The sequence below is a fragment of the Gasterosteus aculeatus genome, chromosome 8 (genome assembly GCF_964276395.1).
Source record: "Gasterosteus aculeatus chromosome 8, fGasAcu3.hap1.1, whole genome shotgun sequence".
NCBI lineage: Eukaryota > Metazoa > Chordata > Actinopteri > Perciformes > Gasterosteidae > Gasterosteus > Gasterosteus aculeatus.
The window spans coordinates 19978747-19998763 of NC_135695.1; the positions used below are offsets into that span (position 1 = coordinate 19978747).

Genomic DNA, 20017 nt, shown 5'->3' on the forward strand with positions numbered 1-20017 from the left:
CACCACAGAGAATATGAATCAGGAGTTTACACAAAATGTATTTTATTTACAATTTATTTTTCATATAATAATAGTAGATTTAATACAATGCACAATTTTTACACAGAGAAACAAGAAGGGGAGCACCATGCGATAGTTGAGTGTTCACAGAGTATTATCAGGAGAACAATTATGGTAAAGGTTCAAACTCTCCCTGCAGACTCCAGAAAGTGGTGGCAACGGTTCAAAGATGAACTACTGAATAAATTAGGAACTCTCAGGGTTGTTTAGAAGAGAAAAAGGATTCATCTGATTTGTTTGTTCCGGAAACATTTTTGGTCCCTTTGGTGGATGGACTATTTCTTCTTTTTAATTTAAGACAAATTTATTTTAGCATCGCATGCACCCACTGGGGCTCTGTGACAGAGAGACACCATCTGCTTAAGCTTTTCAAAAGTTCCACGTCCTTTGCTCTCCTCAGACAGAATGTTAACCTGCATTTATCCTCATAAATTCAAGCCTTGTGATTGGACAGAATATGTCAACTGCGGAAATCTTGTCCCCTTCTGCATCCATTCACCATGTTTTGTCAGACCATAAACTGTTCTCTCACAGCGACTTCCCAGACGTCGTTACCGCGACGATGCCGCCAAGCTAAGCGGCTGCTGGCGGCGACCTCGTCGTTAACGGACAGAAACTGTCCGAAACTACAGATTCTCTCGTCTACCTTTCCGCAAGAAAGCGCTCAGGCTTATTTCCCAAAACGATTCCTTTGAAATGGTTGTAAAACTAAATCACATGAAGCTCCATGTGGCCGTTTTCACAATATCGACACTGACTGATTCCTGTGTAAGATGAACGACTCCTGCTTCTACCTCCAGCCCAATAAGACAAACATTGTCTTTCCACGTGTTTCATCCGGTGGATTCAGGCTCAAACTCACTTTCTTTGATCCTCAAGACTTTGCAGAGGTTATTTAAACTTCTCCAGAAGACGCAGTGACTGCCTGGAGAGCCCCGCTTACTTTCCCCTGCAGCGCCTCGCACGACCCATGGCTTACTCGGCCTATTATTGTTGCCTTGTCCTTCAAACTCCCCCGATAACTTCACCCTGTGAAAAAGCTAATTCTCCCGTCAAAGCGTCCTCTGCAAGGCCCTGCATTCTTCCATGTGCAACCACTTTTGAAGGCTGAGATTTCGGTAAGTGATGGACCGTGAGGCCAAAGACCACAAATATTTTCCCCTTCCCTTTCCGTACTTTACCAAACAGTCCCCCGAAAGTGATGGAAATCCATCTCTTGATAATCTCGCTCGTATTTCTCTTGATGTCTTTGCTCTTAACGTTTCCTTTAGTTGCTCTACAGACGTCAGGCCTCGTCGGCTGACCTCACAACAGGTCACGACGGCAGCGTTTCTATGGGACTTATCTCTTCCAACACCTGGGTTCAATCATCCTTTCCTTTTTTCTTCTATGCAGGTTGGACGCTATACATCTGCTGCAGGGGGATCTGAACTGTTGAGTCGGTATAGAGCCGAGATAACGGCGATGCCATCACATGTCGTCACCCTGGAGTACTTAGTTTTAGGGGGGGGTTTTCATCATGGAATGGAATTTTTCAATGTGGATCCGAGTACAACTGTTGGGTTACAGTAGTTTTTTGGTGAAAGCGCAACGGGATCTTTGTTTAGGCAGCGGTACGTACGGTAACCACGACGAGAGACAATCATTCTAGGATCCTGTTTGTAATGGCTAGATGGCTACATCCCCAAAAGTGGTGCACAATGCCCGTGTGTTTTGTACCGATCCACTCTCGCAAACGTCCATTTCATGGACAAAAAAAAAATGTTTATCGTGAACTGGCATACTAATTTGAGTAATCAGAATGTAATCTCATGCGGGACAGCAAATGACGTAGGACGTTGCATCTCTATATTTGTTTTTTTAATTTATACATTGACAACATTTGAGCACATTTAAATAATAAATCTGTGGCCTGTGGGGAATAATAAATGCAATCAGGCTTAAAAGGAGTTCCCTGGGTGTTGTTGAAATAGCATGTTGACCACATCCTGTGCATCCTGGCAATCAACTAGTTTGTGAAAGTCAGGGTCAAACTGTTTTAATTGTTCTCAGGAGGATATGGAATTTATTTTTCTAATTAACCGCAGGCTTTTCTCCATGGCCCACAGTGCCCCTTACAGTACTTGATTTGGGATTAGTTCAGCTTGGAGAACTCTTCCCGTGGGTCTGCGATTTTATATTTTGCAGATAAACAAGTTTGGCAGTTTTATCACAGAGGGAAGTTTCTTACCATCACCTACCGCAATTAAAATAGCCTAAGATTTGTTATCTATGTCTAATAATCTGTCTCACTATCTCTAGTATCAACATTCTAAATTGACCTAATATGATAGCAGAATTTCCCAAAACGTGGCCATTAATTCACAGTTGTGTCTCTTTTTAATCATCGCTCTAATGTGGAAGATCCATACAGTGGGTTTTGGTAACAAAATGGCTCTCTTGAGTAAAACAAATGATTACTGTGATGTACACGTCACATACAAACAAATCAAATGAGTCATGCAGCAAAGTACAAAAAGGTTAATAGACTCTCGGCAGTTCAGAGAGTTCAAGAATGATTACATAGTTAAACTATTTGTTAACCACGCTACCTGGCCTCGCACTGGAGGCGTTGTCACTTCACTTCCCAGCAGCACTTTCGATTTTACGTGTTAGTCGGTTACATCTCTAAGAAGTCTTAAGTTAAATTCTATCATTATTGCACTTCAAGATACAAAAAGGCAGCTCACAAGCACATCAACCAACAACAAAAACAAACACATTTGGGATTGTTTACTTTTAAGAAAGGTTTCTCTGGTAATGCTAATTTGGAATGTGCGAGGAGGACAGAAGGGAACTACGTCATACGTTTCAATCGACCATCCTCACTTTGGACTTCCTGCCAGCCCTCGAGATCCATGCTTTCCTTGGCGAAGGCCTCGGCTTTACACACTCTAAGTAGGTGTGAAAGGACGTTTGGCTGACTCGCCGTTGGCACAGTGGTAGGCTAATGGGAAACATCAAGAAGCATGACTGAAAACATCCTCTGTTCGCCGGGTGGGATGCCTCGTTCCGCTGCATGTGTCTTTTTTGCCCGGTTTGTAGAAAAAAGGACTTATTTTCTTTCTGGTCTTGGAGAAAGGTTCAGTGGAAAACGATGGTTAATTATGAAGTGTTTGGGGCTCGGCGATGAATTTTTAGTCCCTAAATGTTTGGTTTCAACTCTAGGTTAAGAGACGTCGAAACATTGGCTGGGGGTGTGGGGAATTGAAATGCCACCAAGTCGTAACTTTCAAAGTCGCATCCTCAAATGTCAATTTAGTCCATTCAGACATACAATTAGACCAAAGCTAATTAAGTAAACGCTAGTGACCGCATTACACGCAGTCAAATGACGCATGTCTTTTTGGAGGGAAGGAAGAAATGAATATACCGAACCCTTCAAGTGAGTCTAATGAATACTTTCAACCACTTGTTGATTCTGCTGAATTGCCGTCTGCCTCCGTTTCGTGGTTTTCGATGGGGGAGTTCAGACTCCTCAACAGACGGGCAACTTTTACTCCCTTGATTCATCGGCATCGTTATCGGTCTTGACGGAAGAACTAGAAATCAAAAAGGTAAAGGACAATTTAAATCTTACGAAAATACGATATTATCATCAATGTAAAGGCTCTTAACAATATCTTATTCAAACATACCTTGGAACATCTATTTCCGTTGCGGTGTGCGCACGGGCGCTCTCCGTCTGGTCGTAGAGGCGACTCTTCGACTCTGGGTCCGGCCCTGCTGCTCTGAGGGGTAGGCAACCATCCGGGTGGGTGACCCCTGCGCCTGCGAACCCTCCGATTCCCTCATGCTCCTCGCCATCTGCGACAGCGTCTGAGCCGGGTTCGTCTGCAGGCGTTGGAAAAGGCTTTCCCTGTTAACTTTCCTCTCCGGACAGCTGAAGGTCAGCCCCACACCAGAGTCCGTCTTCATCTCCCTGGAGAAACCGTCCGAGGTGCCGTCAAAGCAGCGGCCGATGGCGATCTCCTTGGCCACCCTGGGGTTCTGGTCTGTGACGGTGTAGATGCCGTAGTTGTGGCCTAAGGGATCCACGGGTGCCAACATGGTGAATCCTTGGGACTCGTTGTTCTGAGCGACCGGTGGATGTTTAATGAGGTACTCCTGGAGGAGGTTGTTGGTGCCGATCCTGCGACAGTTCCCCTGTGGAAGCACTGCTATGATGGAACGGTCCACCTCAGCTTGATCGAACAACATGCCGCTGCACTTGAACTCCAAACAGGCCGCTGAGGTGTTGGCTTCTCGCATGTCCCGGGTGCTGCGAATGTCTCTTATGCCATAAAGTTGGCCTTTTGTTTCTCGGTGTGTTCCTCCAAGATTCCTCGACCTGACCATCACTTCCTTCTCTCCGTGGATCTTGACCTTAATGAAGCATGCTCTGAACTCCTGGGGGTTAGGCCACCAGGAGAGGTAGTCGCCCGTCCAGGTCGTCAAATCGTTCTCCTCGAAGGGAACAACATTGTATTCATACTTGTCCTTTTCCACTCGGAAGAATCTGAAATGATTTGCATCAATGGGGGCATTCTCACAACCTATCAAGTTTGCGTACGGATATATCGGCCCATTTGTCTCGTCAATATTATTTTGGTTCGGCTTTGCCAAGTTGATCTTGAAGGCTGTTTTCTTCAGAGCCGGATCCTCGTGGTCGGAGCGCTGGTAGTCTATCTTATCCAGATAAGGCTGTGACACACCGATGATGTTTGGGTTCATCTTGGGGGTAGAGGGAGCTGCCTCAAGTTCTTCCCCACCCATCATCGCAGTGACATAAGCCGTGTAGGCGTCGGGTCTCTGGGCATCGCAGAAAGCTGGTAAACAGGCCCCGTTGGATCCAGTTAAGACGCTGTCAAAGCGGCCCCATGCCCTAGGATTAGAGGAAAATCCGGGTTTAGGTTCTAGATTTATCAAGCTGACCACAACGCCCTCCAGCTGTTCACTAGCTAGGAACTTGTCGCTCATGTAGGCTCGTACTTTGACGTAGCAGCGTCTGTTTTCAGGCACGTCTAGGTTGAAGAGCCTACGTTCTCTGATCTCCATGTTGCCTATGAGGAAAGTGCGTTCCTCTCGTTTGCTCCGCCCGTGACTCCCAGGGGTTGTGGTGGTGTAGGCAAAGTCACTCTCCTCCTCCCAGACTCCCGTGTCTGGGTTTAGAGACCACAGTTTCATTTTGGGAATGTGCTCTGGCATTTTGATGTGCTGCGTATCGAGCAGAACTTGGACACCTCCAGCTCCAAGCACTTCCTTGTTGGTCTCATCCCTGAAGTCCACGGAGAACATGCCATAGGTCCTGAGAGGGAGCATGTCACCCTCGCCGTCCACAAAGTTGAGATCACCTGGCGCCGCCGCTGCCGTGGTGATATTTCTCGGGTCAATGAACGTGACGCTGGCCTTCACGGTTCCCTCGTAGATTTCCCCGTTATCCTTGTGGAACGAGTTGGGAGGAATAACCAACTGACCGATGGGGTCTTCGCCTTCTATTTCCCCAAGGCTGATATAGTTGGAATCTCCTGCATTTATGTCAATTGGAGTCTGCCTTCTCATCACCTTCACATTGTGGTAGATGGACCCACCTTTCTTATCGAGGATGAACACTTTCGGAGTGTCGAGAAACCTCTCAGTGGGGTCAACAAAATTGACCACTAATCTCTGTGTATCGGGAGGAATTTGCAAAGTGAACCCTCCTTGGTAGCCAGTGGTGCCCGCCCTCTCTTTGCCGATGTAGATGTGGCCAAATCGCAGAGGCTCGTCGTTGTCAGCTGTGACCACTCTGCCGCGGACCAGCACAGTGGGCTGTGGACACTTTTTACAGCTGCACTGGGTCACGGCCCGGATAGGGAGGCTGTAGCTGCCGCAGTCGATGATTCGACTTTCCGAGTCGTGGACCCCGCAGCAGAACCCGGCGTCGTCCCTGCAGCGCATATCGAAGTCCAAGGAGCCGGCGCACTTGTTGTGAGGGCAGCGGCCGGCGTTGTAGTGCATGGAGTCAGTCCCGGGTTGAACGCAGTCGATCGGCAGTCTGATTAGGTGCGTCTCGGGGGTGGAATTGCACGCTGGCTTTCCTTTTGCTGTGAATAAGACGATAAATCTCATCAGGCTGGTTTAAACACAACACATATGAAAATATTATATCACTGACCTGGCTGTCGTACATGCAACATGTCAGACTTTTTCTCAGAGCAAAAATGTTGAAGACTTGAAGTTGAAGTTGTACTTAAAAGCCTGTCAAAGTGGTCTAAATTTAATAATAAGATCACAGGGTACGGGACATTGTTTATAACTGCATGAGTGGAATAGGACATATAGTAGGACTGTTTCACGCATAGAAGCACACACCCACACAATTAATTCATATGCATGCGAGTACCTGTGAGTGGCTAAGCTGAATGCTGAAAGTTGCATGAAAGGGAATTAGATCCAAAATGTATGTGTGTAAGTAATGTAAGTAATGTAATGTAAAAATGTAAGTAACTTTATTCACCAACGATTCAGATGCCAGTTAGAAAGATGTGTATTCACCCAATAACATTATTGTACTGCTGATCACCAAAATGGCTTAGAGTCATCTGTATGACATGTAGTTAAAACATTAACGTATGCATAATGCCAAAATAAGAAGCACCAGAGCAGTGGCTGCTGTGAGGGTCTCCTGAGATTATGCAATGCAGGGATTTGTCGTTTTCTTTTTAAAGATTTCTTTAGCACTGCGCTGTGAAATCCCTTTCGTCAACCTGGTTAAGAAGCACCTGAAGGATATACGTGTTGTGTAGCTCGCCCATGCACGCAGACGTAGAAATGCATACTCTGCGTCACTACAGACTCAGAGAGGGAAAAGAAACAGGATTTATTGAGTTATTGAGAGGGAAAAGAAGATTTATTGACAGGCTGATTTCTCCTAGAACTTGTTTTTGTGTAGAGAGCCATCTCGCACAATAAAGCACCCCAGCTTTGGAAGTCGTGGCCTCAACCAATGTCAACATAATAAAAACTTTCTCCAAGTGCAGCCATGATTTTCTCATTTTCTTTTTTTTTTGTCTGTAATAAACTGCCCCCCCCCCCCCCCCCCTTACCTCCCACTATCGACTGTCTTTCCTCTCTCCCTCAAGTCGGGCAACACTGTGGTTTAGATTTAATTCTCTTTATGCACGGACATGGCTCACAGATTACTTTGCGCTGACATTCCGCTTAAGTGCAAAGGCATCTGCTTTTCATCCAGTAAAATAAATTGCGGTTATTTGCTTTTTGTCAGCGGTTATACTTGAATCTTGTGTAAAACTTTGACTTAATGCATTATTGTCAAAAGCACTGGGATAGCAGCCACCCTGAGCTATAATCCCCGTGTGCCACTATCGTCACACTAAATCAGATCCTTTGCAGGCGGATGATGATAAATTACCGATTACATTACACCACTTTGCAACCGACTATAAGGGAGCTTTTGTGTCGTTTCAACCGTGAGAACAACTGAGACTAAATAGACAGGATATTGCACTCTTTTTTCTCTGCAAACCCTTTTGGGTACCTGCACCTATATGCGCTAATCCAACAGACTGAAGTGGTAAGTGCCGTCCTATGCGAAGGGGTTCATGCTCAAGTGGAACCATCCTGACTACGGTGAAGGAGAGAGAGAGACACATTCCAGTGCCAGTAGGAGATCCAGGACTTTACCGATTACAGCGAGGAGGGCCGGAGAGGATTTGATGCTGCCTGCAGAGCTGCTGGCCTTGCAGTAGTACTGCCCCGACTGCTCCGGCTTCAGGCTCCACAGTACGAGGTCCTCTTCGTACTTGTACTGCTTCCTGTCCAGCAGAGTTCCATTGTGGTACCTGAACAAAAATAGTTAGAGAAATCTTTTTAAAACTAATTAGATCACATTCAAACTTGTTAAAAGGAATGCCTGTAAAATGTTGGTGTTTATAAGTGATGAACTTATGGATTTCACCCGACCTTTCAACTGTATTAAGCACAGGGGTCACTAATAAGTCGCTTAAGGTTTAAAGAATATATAATGGAATTTAATCGTTCGCGATGATAGCTGAAATGTTAGCGATTAACCTTAAGAGTAAACCGAAATAATGTCCTTTGGCAGCGTACAACTTGCGTGCGATGAGCAGCTATCCTTTTGTCAAACATCTCTCAGAGGGAAACAGTCTGTAAAACCGCTGATTTAGCTTCGTTCTGCTCATCGTTCTGGCAGCTTCCCTGTTTCGATTCTCCCTGCTCTCATCAACGTTGTTTTTCAGCTGCAGCCGGCAGATGATGTCAGCCTTCTATATGCCACATGCATAGCAGGCTGGATAAAGGCTCCACTGGTAAGGGAGAATTTAGCAGCTGCATAAACTCCATTATGAACATGCAACTTTAATCAAAAGTAGAAATATACATTCCACGACATGTAAACAGTATTCACTGTGCTCTGTTAATAACTATTCCTGGGATTGATGGTTCTTCTCACCAGTAGTATTTGTCAGGTGCTGGTGATCCCGTTGCCTTGCAGCAGAACATCACCCTTCCTCCCTCGGGGCGCACTTTGTCCTCGGGGTGCTTCACAATGTACGGCTTCTCTGTGGAAAAGAGCAAAACCCTCAGGACCTTCCTCCTGACAGTGTGAATGTGACCTCATTAAACCCAGTCAGACTTTGCACTTTAATCTCAGCGTGGTTCCTGCGCTTATGAAAAAGGATTGTGAGGGTCCTCGTGGGTTACTTTTTCAAAAGCAGCATTGGGTTATTTTTATTTGGTTTCCATGCAACCAAACAAGTAAGTGCTCCAGACAACGAGAAGTCTTACAATAAGCCAGACTGTTTATGTTGCAGCTTTGACAATTTCCTGTTTGCGAATACGACCGCCGGATTCACCGGCTCTGCAGAACGATGGCAAAGGAAATCAAGAAACTCTTTGTTGAAAAAGGAGAATAGCTCTTCAAGGAAATATCCAACAATGTACATTAAATGAACGCTGAAGATGTTTTGTATTTGGCTTGATTAAAAGCAAAGGACGTCAACAAAAATAAATATTAATTTTTCGTTTTTGTTCGCACCCACCGGCTGATCTGAGGACGGCCCGCACCCAGGACCACGCCGTGCCGTTACTGGAGGTGGAGACCGTGACCGGGGTGAACTTCTCCTTCCGGATGGAGATCAAGGTGGAGCTGGAGGAGCAGATTCCCTCGAGCCTGAACTGGCCTTTGGCATCAGTAAGGGCACGGATCACCTTGGGCTGGCTGTCCAGTGCCACCCAGGCTTCCGCCACGGGGACGCCGGTCACCGCGCGCACCTCCCCGTGCAGCACGTGGTCGTCACACGTGCACCGGCTGCAGTCCTCGCTGGGGCGGCCCTCCACGCACACAAGCTGACATTTGGCTGTCGAGAGGGTTGGCAGTGGAGAAATGAGCACAAACATGAATAAAAAGGAAAACGTCAGACCTTTGTCGGCCCACGCGCGGCGTACAGTACCTGGGCACGGGCTCTTCCCGCACTTCTGTATTTCCACGGGCCGCCCGGTGCAGCGGACCGTCCCCGAGGTCCTCACACAGGTCCTTCTCCTGACCCTGCGTCCGACACCACAGGTCGCCGAACACGCGCCCCACCGACCCCACGGACCCCACTTGGCTGGTCACACACAAGGAGAAACAGGGAATGCAACACGTGACACATTCATAGGCCCCTTCTTGATTATTCTTTTCAATCCTTTCAAACTACAAAGCGGTCTAACGAGAGCTGTTAACGCTCTTGTGCGTAGGGGGGGATTATTCGTTACTAAATTATATGGGATCGTATAAAAAGACGATTATGTAACTGAAATATTGCTGAATACAAGAAGCTCAATCAAGAAAGTTTTGCTCGAGACGCTGCTGAACCAAACCATACTGCAGAAAATGCCACGTACCCATTTTAACTGTCAGAATGGATACCGAAAGTTTTGTACACAATAATAATGAAAATGTTTTCTGTACAATAAATGGCTTTTACAAAGCTGCACAAAGCAAAATGGCATTTCCTTGACCTCCCAAACCTCGCCGATCGTTATTTCACAGGCAGTTCCACTGCGTCGTATAATTGAAAGGTTAGTTCTCACCGGTGCACGGCGGGTTGGAGCACTCCCTCCTTTCCGAGTGGTGCCCGAGGCACGCCGGCACCAGCAGGAGAGGCATGGGCTGGGTGTTCACGCACTTCCTCTGGCGCACCTTGATGCCCACGTCGTCGCAGACCGTCGTTGAACAGGCACCCCACTCGCTCCAATCGGCCCAGTAGCTCTGCACTACACACGCACATTGAAGACGGGACACATCGTGAGCGAGGTCGCCTTTTTTTTATTTTATTTTTTTGCGAAGTACGCAGGTGGAGATGTGCATTCATGCGTGTGTCTCGCTGCTACCCGGGGGACACTGGAAGCGCACGTGGTAGTTGGAGCAGACGCGGCCCCGGCCCTGCTCCCTGTTGATGCACCAGAAGCCTTTCTCCAGACTGGAGTGCACCACCTCCCCGGTGTCCGCCGCTGCCACCCAGTCGGTGGTGCGGGCCTCCATGGCCGTGGGCCGGGCGCAGACCCGCTCCCTGTAGTAGAAACGGATCGCCTCCAGGCGCTCGTAGTCTCCGTTGCCTCCAGGATGGTCGATGTTGAACCAGGACGTCCACTCTGTCACGCCTGGGGGGGACACGTGGATGAAAATCAAAAGAAGGGAGAAACAAACAAGCGGGTGAGGGAGGGGGGTGGATGCAGGGGACCGGTTCACATGTAGAGGAGACGTGGGTCAGAACCAAGAGAAAGCAATAGGGAGGAAAACAGAGGGGATGGGTTACAAACTTTAAGAGGAGGTCTGCTGCCGCAATTTGAAACTGAGGTCATGCACCCGGGGGAGCTTTGCATGGTCCAGGTGCTTTTCCAAACCCTATGCCTCAACTGATGGGGAATATTGTCCGATTTTTAGGCTGCTGCATGCTCTGAAACCCGAGCACTTCCTCAGGAAGGAACAACGGGGATTCGGGACCAAAGAATGCATCTGCATCAAGCTTATATATTTGTGTTTCCAAAGTGATGTATGATTCTGAAGTTCTCTGGTGACTGGACAACAATCTGGACGGACCAATACAACCCTAACCCTAACCCTCTTACATAGAAATACATTAAAAAAATGTAAGTCATCACAAAACAGCTGATCCCATTCATAAGCGGGACACACTACATAGCCAAATTCCTGTTTTAAATCCGGACGTGCACCCGTCTCCTCCATCTCTCCCTCAGTCGCTACCGATGGATCCAGTACCTGCTGCCTGCGCGTCGGTGAACGTGTTGAGGGCCACTCTCCTGGTCCTGTCTGACGGGCTCCTGGTCCTCACAAGTCCTGCAAGCAGGGGAGAAAAACATCTGGATTTAGAGCAACACACAGACAAGTTATTCGGACCAATCGAACAACTCGGACATCTCGGAGTACGTCTTGTACAAGTTGTTTAATTATCTGTGGTTTACATTTGACAAACAGCGTTGGGAAAAAAAACCATTTTACATTATCAATCAAAAAGAAAAATAACTTTCTTTATCTTGTCAAGTTAAGATCATTTCAACAACAATCTTACCATTAATCATTTTAAGCCACGTCGGCTAATTGTTACCGCTTTATTCAATATTTTGATTAATATGGAAGAGTTTACTAGGTTCATTTAACTTCACACATTTTTTTTAAACTATTGGAGCAAGAACAATAACTTTCACACTGAACATCAATGTTATCGTAATAGGATGCAGGTTACATAACAGAGGGGGGGTACTGGGAGAGGAGTGGACGGGGCACGAGAGGGTCGGATGTCAACATCGCCATCATTTTTGTCTGTTTAGGTTCATAACTGCTCATCAATTACTCCAAAGCCCCACGTGTCCTCTTTATATGAACAGGCTTACGTACCTGGTCGAGCTATTGAACAATTGCTTTACAGGTGTTACAAATAACCTGAACTGTTTCCAAGCAGTTAACACCTTCCTACATTGAACAGGAACAAGCACGAGTCTTGTTTCTGCCTTGAGTCAAAGCCCAGCCGTGCAAAATGAGAACGGTTTCCGCCGAGTAAATGCTGGAGGTGGAACTATGAATCTTGGCCAAGAAGGACGCCTTGACGTCCAATCGGGAGTCCAACGGGCAAAGGCTCACGGTGACGTCCAGGGTTTCACCGGCAACCTAAAACATATGTACGGATTTATGGAATGACGCATGCACGCCTGTCCATATCCGGGATTAATTATCCTGGATTCTGCCCGTGTAGCTAACAGCTAGACGAGAGCTAGCTAGCTAACGTGAAAGTAAGCTAACACTTGTGACAGCAAACAATGTGGTTTATTGTTTTCTAGTAGCGACACCAACATATACATAACCATTTCATCATTTGAGGCGGAGAGCAACGAGTTAGCGCTTTGTGTAACATTTACCCCCAAGTTTGTCTCAAATCTGATTTAAAAAACAACTTCTGCCGCATGAAGTAGTTCTGTTTTTTTCTGTAAGTCGCAATATATTTAGCAACCATCTTATCCACGTCTATGAGTATTTTCATTCTCATTTGACTTGCTGTCTAACCCTCCACTGGTGCAGACATCTCTTTTTTTCCTTGACATTATCTGTGTTTCGGTTTCCATTTTCAACAAATAATTTCATTTATTTTTATTGTGCAACGCAAGGATGCATAACGACAGTCAGTTTTTAGCCCATCTGTAACAGACACATGACAAATAAAACAAAACCAATAGTATATTCCTGTGGTGCACATGTAAAATATATATGCATCATAGGGAATATAAAAAGAAGCAAGAATAATAACTCTGGGAACAGATAATATGGCCGACATCTTCACTTAAAAAATCTAAAAATGAGGCAACTTTGTCCAATCCTTTTGACTGTTTTTGAGCACCAAGAATCAGGATGCAAAGTCCACTTTGACAATTAGTCAAGACGATGGATAAGTTGATGTCAAATCCTTCACAACGATGGACTTTAAGTAGAGCAAGACGTAGCGCAAAATGTTATCAAAACAGCTTCCCTTTACCCTTTATTTTCCCATTTTTCCACCGTTGTTTATTTCGGTCAGACCTGTATGCGCTGAAACAACTGAAACTAAGACTAACTTGCTTCCTTTCTCATTTCTTTCTGTATTTCAATGCAAGATTGCATCATTCTAACTTCTCCTCTGTCCATCTGCTTCTCTTTGTCTAGATTTTTTCCTCGTGCTTCGGCGACACCTCGCATTCCTCGCTATCAATCATCTCCCCCGTCCTCTTCATCATACATCTTTCCATCCTTCTGTCTCCCCTTCTTCTCTTAATCCATCAACAAACAGCTGCAGTCGATGGATGCTAATCAAGCTCCAGCTGTGACAAATCAGGGCGTGCAGTCATCTGTTCACCAGCGGCCAATCAGACAGCTTCCCTTTAACTCGGCCCGTCACCTCGCACAAAGGCACACGAGCACTCGGCGTCAGTCTGCGGCAGTTTGTTGTGGATCTCTTTCTGGATCTCGATGGTCAATGATTACAATGTATACACGTACCGTGCACGCTGCATGCCTGCGTGCCTGCGTCATTCTTACACCATCTTCACTTACATGCGCAGAACGGGTTTGAAATAAGGCAAACGAGAAAGATATTCAACCTGGCACCTCAATGTAAATTGTTGAGTTATTAAACATGCAGCATGAAGTGTTTTTCCTCCTGCTTTGAAGTTATATGATTGATTTTCCTGCAGTTTTCCAGTTGTTGCTGTTCTGAAAAATTCCAGTTGTTTGCTTCACATTTAATTTAGCTTCGTTTGATTTGGGGCTGTTTGGAAAAGAAAGTCATTGACGGATGATGACGGGAACAAAAAGTAGCGTGCGCTGTGTGAATGTGTGTTTACGGGCAGCGACTCCCAGTATCGATATCCGTCCACGCTGGTTTTTACAGCTCACTTTCGGTCTTTATTGTCCTGCCAGCACATTTCTTCTCAACCCTTTTGATGGATTTAGCAAAGATGGATACAGCTCAACAGAACAAAGATCCTCTGTCCAAAAATGTATTACTGGTTTTAGTGGTAACATCAACGGTCAGCTGAGCCTCATAGCTGCAGCTTGTTGCTTTTTATGCTCCTGGCTTTAAAAACCATTGATAGGTGTCCACGTTGGCTTCGATTCGCTCATCCGCTGGAATAGTTGGGTAAACAGGAGCACATGTTCTCACGCCGACCTGCTGGGCAGATGTGGCTCCGCTTGCAGGTTTAGTTTAGTAAATCAAATAGTTTTTGAATTATTTGATTACATTTTGACAGTTTTTCCTCTCTGAGGACATTTCTTTGGGTAATTATGAGGTGAGGGAACAAAAATGACCCCTTTGTTTCACTTAATTAACACAGACATTCCAAAGGCTAATTAGCTTTTTTTTTTCCCAAGAAAGTTTATTTTAAACAACACTTTACATTATTATCATTTCAAGAGGTTTTGACAAGGGAAACTAAATAGTGAATGATTCTTAAGAGTTTCATGTGATCACAGTTCTAGAAAGTGAAAAGGCATGTTGGGGGTAGTGAGCCGAGCTCAGTTGAGGCCGGTGTGAACTGGCCCGGTTCCAGTGGAGGAATCGCCGACGTTATTGTGCTTCTGAGCGGTATGTTAGCACTTTATGAATTTTAAAAGCTGGGGGATTTTATTGGGCCGCTGCTTCATACGTATGAGAGGAAATTCACCTCATCAAGAAGCACGTTTTTCAAGCCAGAGGGAGCGAGGTTAGAATTTATGATTTCCTCAATAATCCACCTCAAAGTGGTACACTTCACGTCTTTTGTCCTCGTTCATGGGCTCTGTGTGGGTTTGTTTTTTTGTGACACAGCTCTATTTATATGGCCTCTCACAGACAATGTGAACAAGTCCTCCACAGAATATATGGAGTGACAGTGTCTCTGCCGGCCGTTACAAATTACGGGTGAAAATGAATCAGTTTTAAGTTGTGAACGTGCTTCACTAAAGGTTGTGTTGGGTTTTGCAGTGAACACAACTTGGTTACGTTAAAGGAAACATCGTGGTTTGGGTTCGAATGAGATTGACCTCCATCGTTTCAGCACCAAAACAACAGACCAACAGTCCAGTTACTAAATCCCTCGTGAAGGAGGACGTCAGGTGCACGAAGGCAATGTGGTTTAGGACAACAGATCAACAACAAACTGGAATGAAATGCAGGCTTTTTTGCCCGTTTCTAACCATGAGGCCACGTTGGAGTTTTCTTTAAAAAAGTGACTACAAACATTCCGTATTCCACGTGTTTATTACCGTAACTATGGTGGCAACGCTCGCCTGACCGCAACAAACTATATATACTTATTCAAACTTAAACCATGATATTCCCCCAAACCAAAGAAGCTTTCATGTTCCATCATAGAACAAAGAGAACAAACATTTTTTAATTTGGAGGACTCGTTGGAAAATGAGTCAGGTTGGGGAACCTTCATCGTCATAAGCCGTAATAAACCAGCCTGGTCTCACAGAGTGCAATACATAAAACGCTCGGGGAGTTTGGGGTCTTGATGCCAAAGCACAGGGCACGCTGTAGACTTTCACTAATAATCCAAAAAACAGTACAAAGTAAACCAAACCATCCAAATCATTATTAGGCAAAGGCCTGCCAAGGTTTCACAGGGATGACATCACTGTGAATAAGCAGGTGGTTGTGGTTAGGGAACAACCCTGTTTGAGTCCGATGGTTAGTTGACCTATCGATCCTCCATCCCGACACCCTCTTTGGCCACTGAAGGGCTTTGAATGCAATGTGTTGCATGTGTGGTTTTGGTGCACTTGGTGAATCGGCTGAGGCCGTTTATTGAGGACAGTATCACCTTCTTGGGTTTGGTTTTCGAGCTTTGTTCACATAAAGTCCTTTACAATGTTGACTTTTCACAGCAAATGTAGTGGAATGCACATGGAGATGTATCGATTGTCTCCCTAAGTTCTACCTTTGACATGAAGCCTTATTATAAACCTCAGCCAGCATCACTGTGACACCAATAAACCGTGGACACGGTAACAAGATACAATGCACCGGCCCTGAGGTATGAGAGGAGACCTGCATCGGCGGACTGGTTAGCCTCTCGGATCCACATATAGCCACGAGGCAAGTCCCAGACCATAGAGCCACTGGATTACTCTGGGTCCTTCAGTGGCCTCTTTGACATTCATTGTCATCCCTGCCCTCTCTGTTGTGACAACTGCAATTCTTATTTCAGAGGACTATCTTTGGATTTCGCGATTTACGTCGCAGTTGCTCGATCAGAAATACCGCATTGTGTACTTATACATCCAGCCAGGCAGGCTGCACACACAAAGGTGAGCCGGAATATCATCAAGGCTTTTGTAAAGAACGCTCTCTCTCTCTTTGTGTCACTTTACAAACAACAAAAATGCTGTCATTATATCTTTCTGCATGGTACGGATACATGACGAGCCGAAGAAAGTTCCATGAGTACAGCCTCTTATCATGTATGCAGAAAAGGCTCAACAAATGACTTGTCAAAGCTAGAAAAAAGATCAGAGTTTGTGTTGAATTAATTGTCACAGCATGAAGTAACTACACGACAAAGTAACGGAAAATGTCAAATAAGTAACGTGAAAAAGTAACGTGAAAAGTAACGTGACAAAGCAACGAAGTAACGTGACGAAGTAACGTGATGAAGTAGCGTGACGAAGTAACGAGACGAAGTAACGAGACGAAGTAACGAAACGAAGTAACGAAACGAAGTAACGAAACGAAGTAACGAAACGAAGTAACGAAGCGAAGTAACGAGACGAAGTAACGAGACGAAGTAACGAGACGAAGTAACGAGACGAAGTAACGAGACGAAGTAACGTGACGAAGTAACGAGACGAAGTAACGAGACGAAGTAACGAGACGAAGTAACGAGACGAAGTAACGTGACAGAGTAAAAAAACAAAGTAACATAACAAATTAATGAAACAAAATAACGTAATAAAGTAACGTGAGAAAATAACAACCGTAACGCAAATAACTACCGACTGCCCTTTTCTAATTTAACTAATGCTTAACATTTACTTTTGCTGTTTGATTCCCTTTGGACTCTTATTTGACTTTATTACTTGATATGTTCGTCATCACACCACTTTCATCTATACTCACTTAGCTGACTGAGACGGGCAACGCCAACATCCTACTTTCCTGGCGACCGGGCTGCACTTTTCTGACGTTTTCTGACTGCCAGAATGTCATAAAATAAGCTGGTGAGGAGAGGAAGAGGAAGATGGAGGAAAAACAGAGGACTTCATGGAGTTTCACCCAGAAGGGTTTCAGTCCGATTAAAGTACGGCACGGTTTGGCCGAGTGTATGTTGGCTGAGAGACAGCGCTTGAATAGATCTCCCAGATCCTCACAAGAAGGGAGAAGATTTGAAAACACACCGGTCCTCTCGACGTGATGTAAATTTGTGTTGTACAGTATTTGGCGCTTCAGTCAGCGGTATTTCACCCTTGAATTCTGTGACGTGGGTGTATGTATTTGTGTGTGTGTGTTTGCCGTGCCGTATGGAAGCTGTTGTGTGTTGGGCTCAATTCATCGCCAGAGGTGTGTGTGATTGCGGAGGAGTCTGCTTTTCCTCTCTGCAGCTCTCTCTCTCTTTACTCCGGTGTTCCCAAAAGTCTGAATCCTCGAACATCTGTGGCTCATTTAAATCCGCAATTTTGCCCCTGACATTAACTAATGATGCAAATCCATCACGATTTCAGCAATCATAAATGTATTACAAAACCCGATGCTATTAAGAACCCAACTTATTATTATTTCTACATCAAAAATGACTGAATGTCCTTCAGTGAACCTCTGCACCTGTGCACAGGTACGGAGCCAGTAGCTCCAAATAGCTCAAATGAAAACAGCTCATTAGACTTGTAATAAATAATATCTTGGCTCACTCATACTTAAATGTCCAAATAAACAGAAGAAAAGAAAAAAGAGCAATGTGAATTGGCTTGGAGGTTGTTATTAAGGGGAATTTTCCCTTTGATCCATTGTAATCTCCCTGTCTCGGCCATTAAACTCAGCCGGCGAGACAGCTCGCTGTTTGGAGCAGACGGCGGTCAGCATCTGGAGAACCAGCCACTGCCCTTCGACTCTACCCCGGCTGCTCGCGTACGCCACCTAGCTCTCCCCCGGCAGGTGTGCAACGGGGATTGGAAGCTCTCTGGTTACTGGAGGGCGTCCAAACTGGAAAACAGTTCTATGAGCTCTTAGGTGCGTGGAGGGGAGCGACGGAGAACAAGGGGATGGGGGGGTGATGGAGCAGAAAGGTGGGGAGAGTCATTTTCCTGAGGGGGGTTGAGGCGAGGACGCAACGCACCAACGTACGTCGAGATGTGGATGCACGGCTTAAGGAGCGCGGCACAGAGCGTATGACTTTCAAGGCCGGTATTCTCTCCTCGCCTGTCCCGTCTTCGTTCCTTCCCAAAGCGGTGTGTGATTTACTCATCTGCAAATGGCGCGGAGCTTTTGCGAGACAGTTACGACTCTGAGGCCTCTCAGCCCGACGAGATGTCGTGAGCTCCTCTTCTTTTGAGAAAAAACTCTGTTAATGGGGGAGCAGCTCTGGAAAAAAAAACCTGCCACTGTCACTCAGGAGGAGCGGGTTGACTTTTAAAGGGTTTGTGATTATCTGGAGGAACTGGAGTATCGTGGCAGCTGACAGTTAAAAACCGCAGTAAAGTCTGTGAATTAAATTGAGAGAGAAAGTCCGTTTTAATCGGCTCTTTGTGAGATGATAAAAGTCAGTGGAGCGCTACAGCACCGGTCAGACGTTTGGACTTTTTCTGATTCAAATCAATGGACCTCTGACTGCTACTGTGTGCGCTCAGACACCGACTTCTTCTTCCAGTGTTCCTCTATTCACCTGCAGCCCTTTGAACCTCGTCGACGGGGCTTTCTGTGCTCTAAAACTACACCAGCTTCCTCCTCTCAACCTTCAATCAGCCCGGTGCCAAAATGTGCTGCTCATTCAACCCGAGGTGGTCTACAAAATAACACCCCCACAAACACACGATGCCCAACGCACAGCCTTATCACGCGGTCTCACCACCAGACAACCCAACAGTTGTGTAGGTGGTCCGCATGTGTGCGCAGTCACGCACTGGCCCTCTGTTCGTACCACAAAGACACAACTCTGAACCACATTCATGTTCAAATTGGTGGGGGGTTTTTGCCAAAATGTCTACATTTACAGTCCTTTTCCTGTTTTTCTAGCATCACTTCTTATAAAAAATGGCAATGATATGAGTTAATTTCCACCCTTCACTTACCTTGGCCCAGGGCCACTGAAGCCAGGACAGACAGCAGGAGAGCCACCTTATTTAATCCCAACATGGTCCCACACCTTCGGTCCCACAGGCCGGTCGCGTTTCTCTGATCCTCCGAAGACTCAACGTATATATTTAGTGAAAACGAAAATAAGTGAAGATTGAAAGAAAAGGGTTGCGTGTTGGCGTCGGTGCTGAGGGGGCGGCGGGGGGCGCCACTCGGGTCGAGTCAGGTGTGAGCAATGCTGCTCGTTCCTCCTGCGAGCTGAGTTGCCGAGTCGCAGGCGAGGAGCTTTTTAAAAGAAGGGGCATCGGGAGTGCACACCAATCCGGCCCCTCCGCGCTCACCATTGGCCAGTGAGACGTGAACATCTGGGTCCCCCATATCATCTTCCAAAAATAGGTGAGGGTTTGGTGTGGTGGACAGAGGGAGGGAGGGAGAGTCTAGAGAGGGAGGGATTGAGACTGTGTGTGTTGGCGGAGGGGGGGGGGGGGGGGGTAACTGAAAGGTGTTTTCCTGTACGTCAAAGCTGGAGCTCAGTAGTTCTGATCTGATGTTTTCATATTTCTTTCATCTAGTCCTCCGGTCTTCATCCACACAGCAGGTGTGTGCCAACTCAGAGC

The 20017-nt window shown here is 46.0% G+C and overlaps 1 protein-coding gene across 1 annotated transcript; it reads right to left on the reverse strand.

Moving 5' to 3' along the window:
* Positions 1–18: 18 nt before the first annotated feature.
* cilp2 (cartilage intermediate layer protein 2) lies at positions 19–19750 on the reverse strand. Its single transcript, XM_040184846.2, has 10 exons — positions 19397–19750; positions 11363–11440; positions 10474–10743; positions 10174–10356; positions 9552–9707; positions 9141–9458; positions 8552–8660; positions 7765–7922; positions 3738–6164; positions 19–3641 (listed from the first exon to the last, which is right to left on the reverse strand). The coding sequence occupies exons 1-9, from the start codon at positions 19458–19460 to the stop codon at positions 3748–3750; spliced, it is 3753 nt and encodes a 1250-aa protein (XP_040040780.2). The 5' UTR covers positions 19461–19750; the 3' UTR covers positions 19–3641; positions 3738–3747.
* Between the last annotated feature and the right edge of the window lie 267 nt (positions 19751–20017).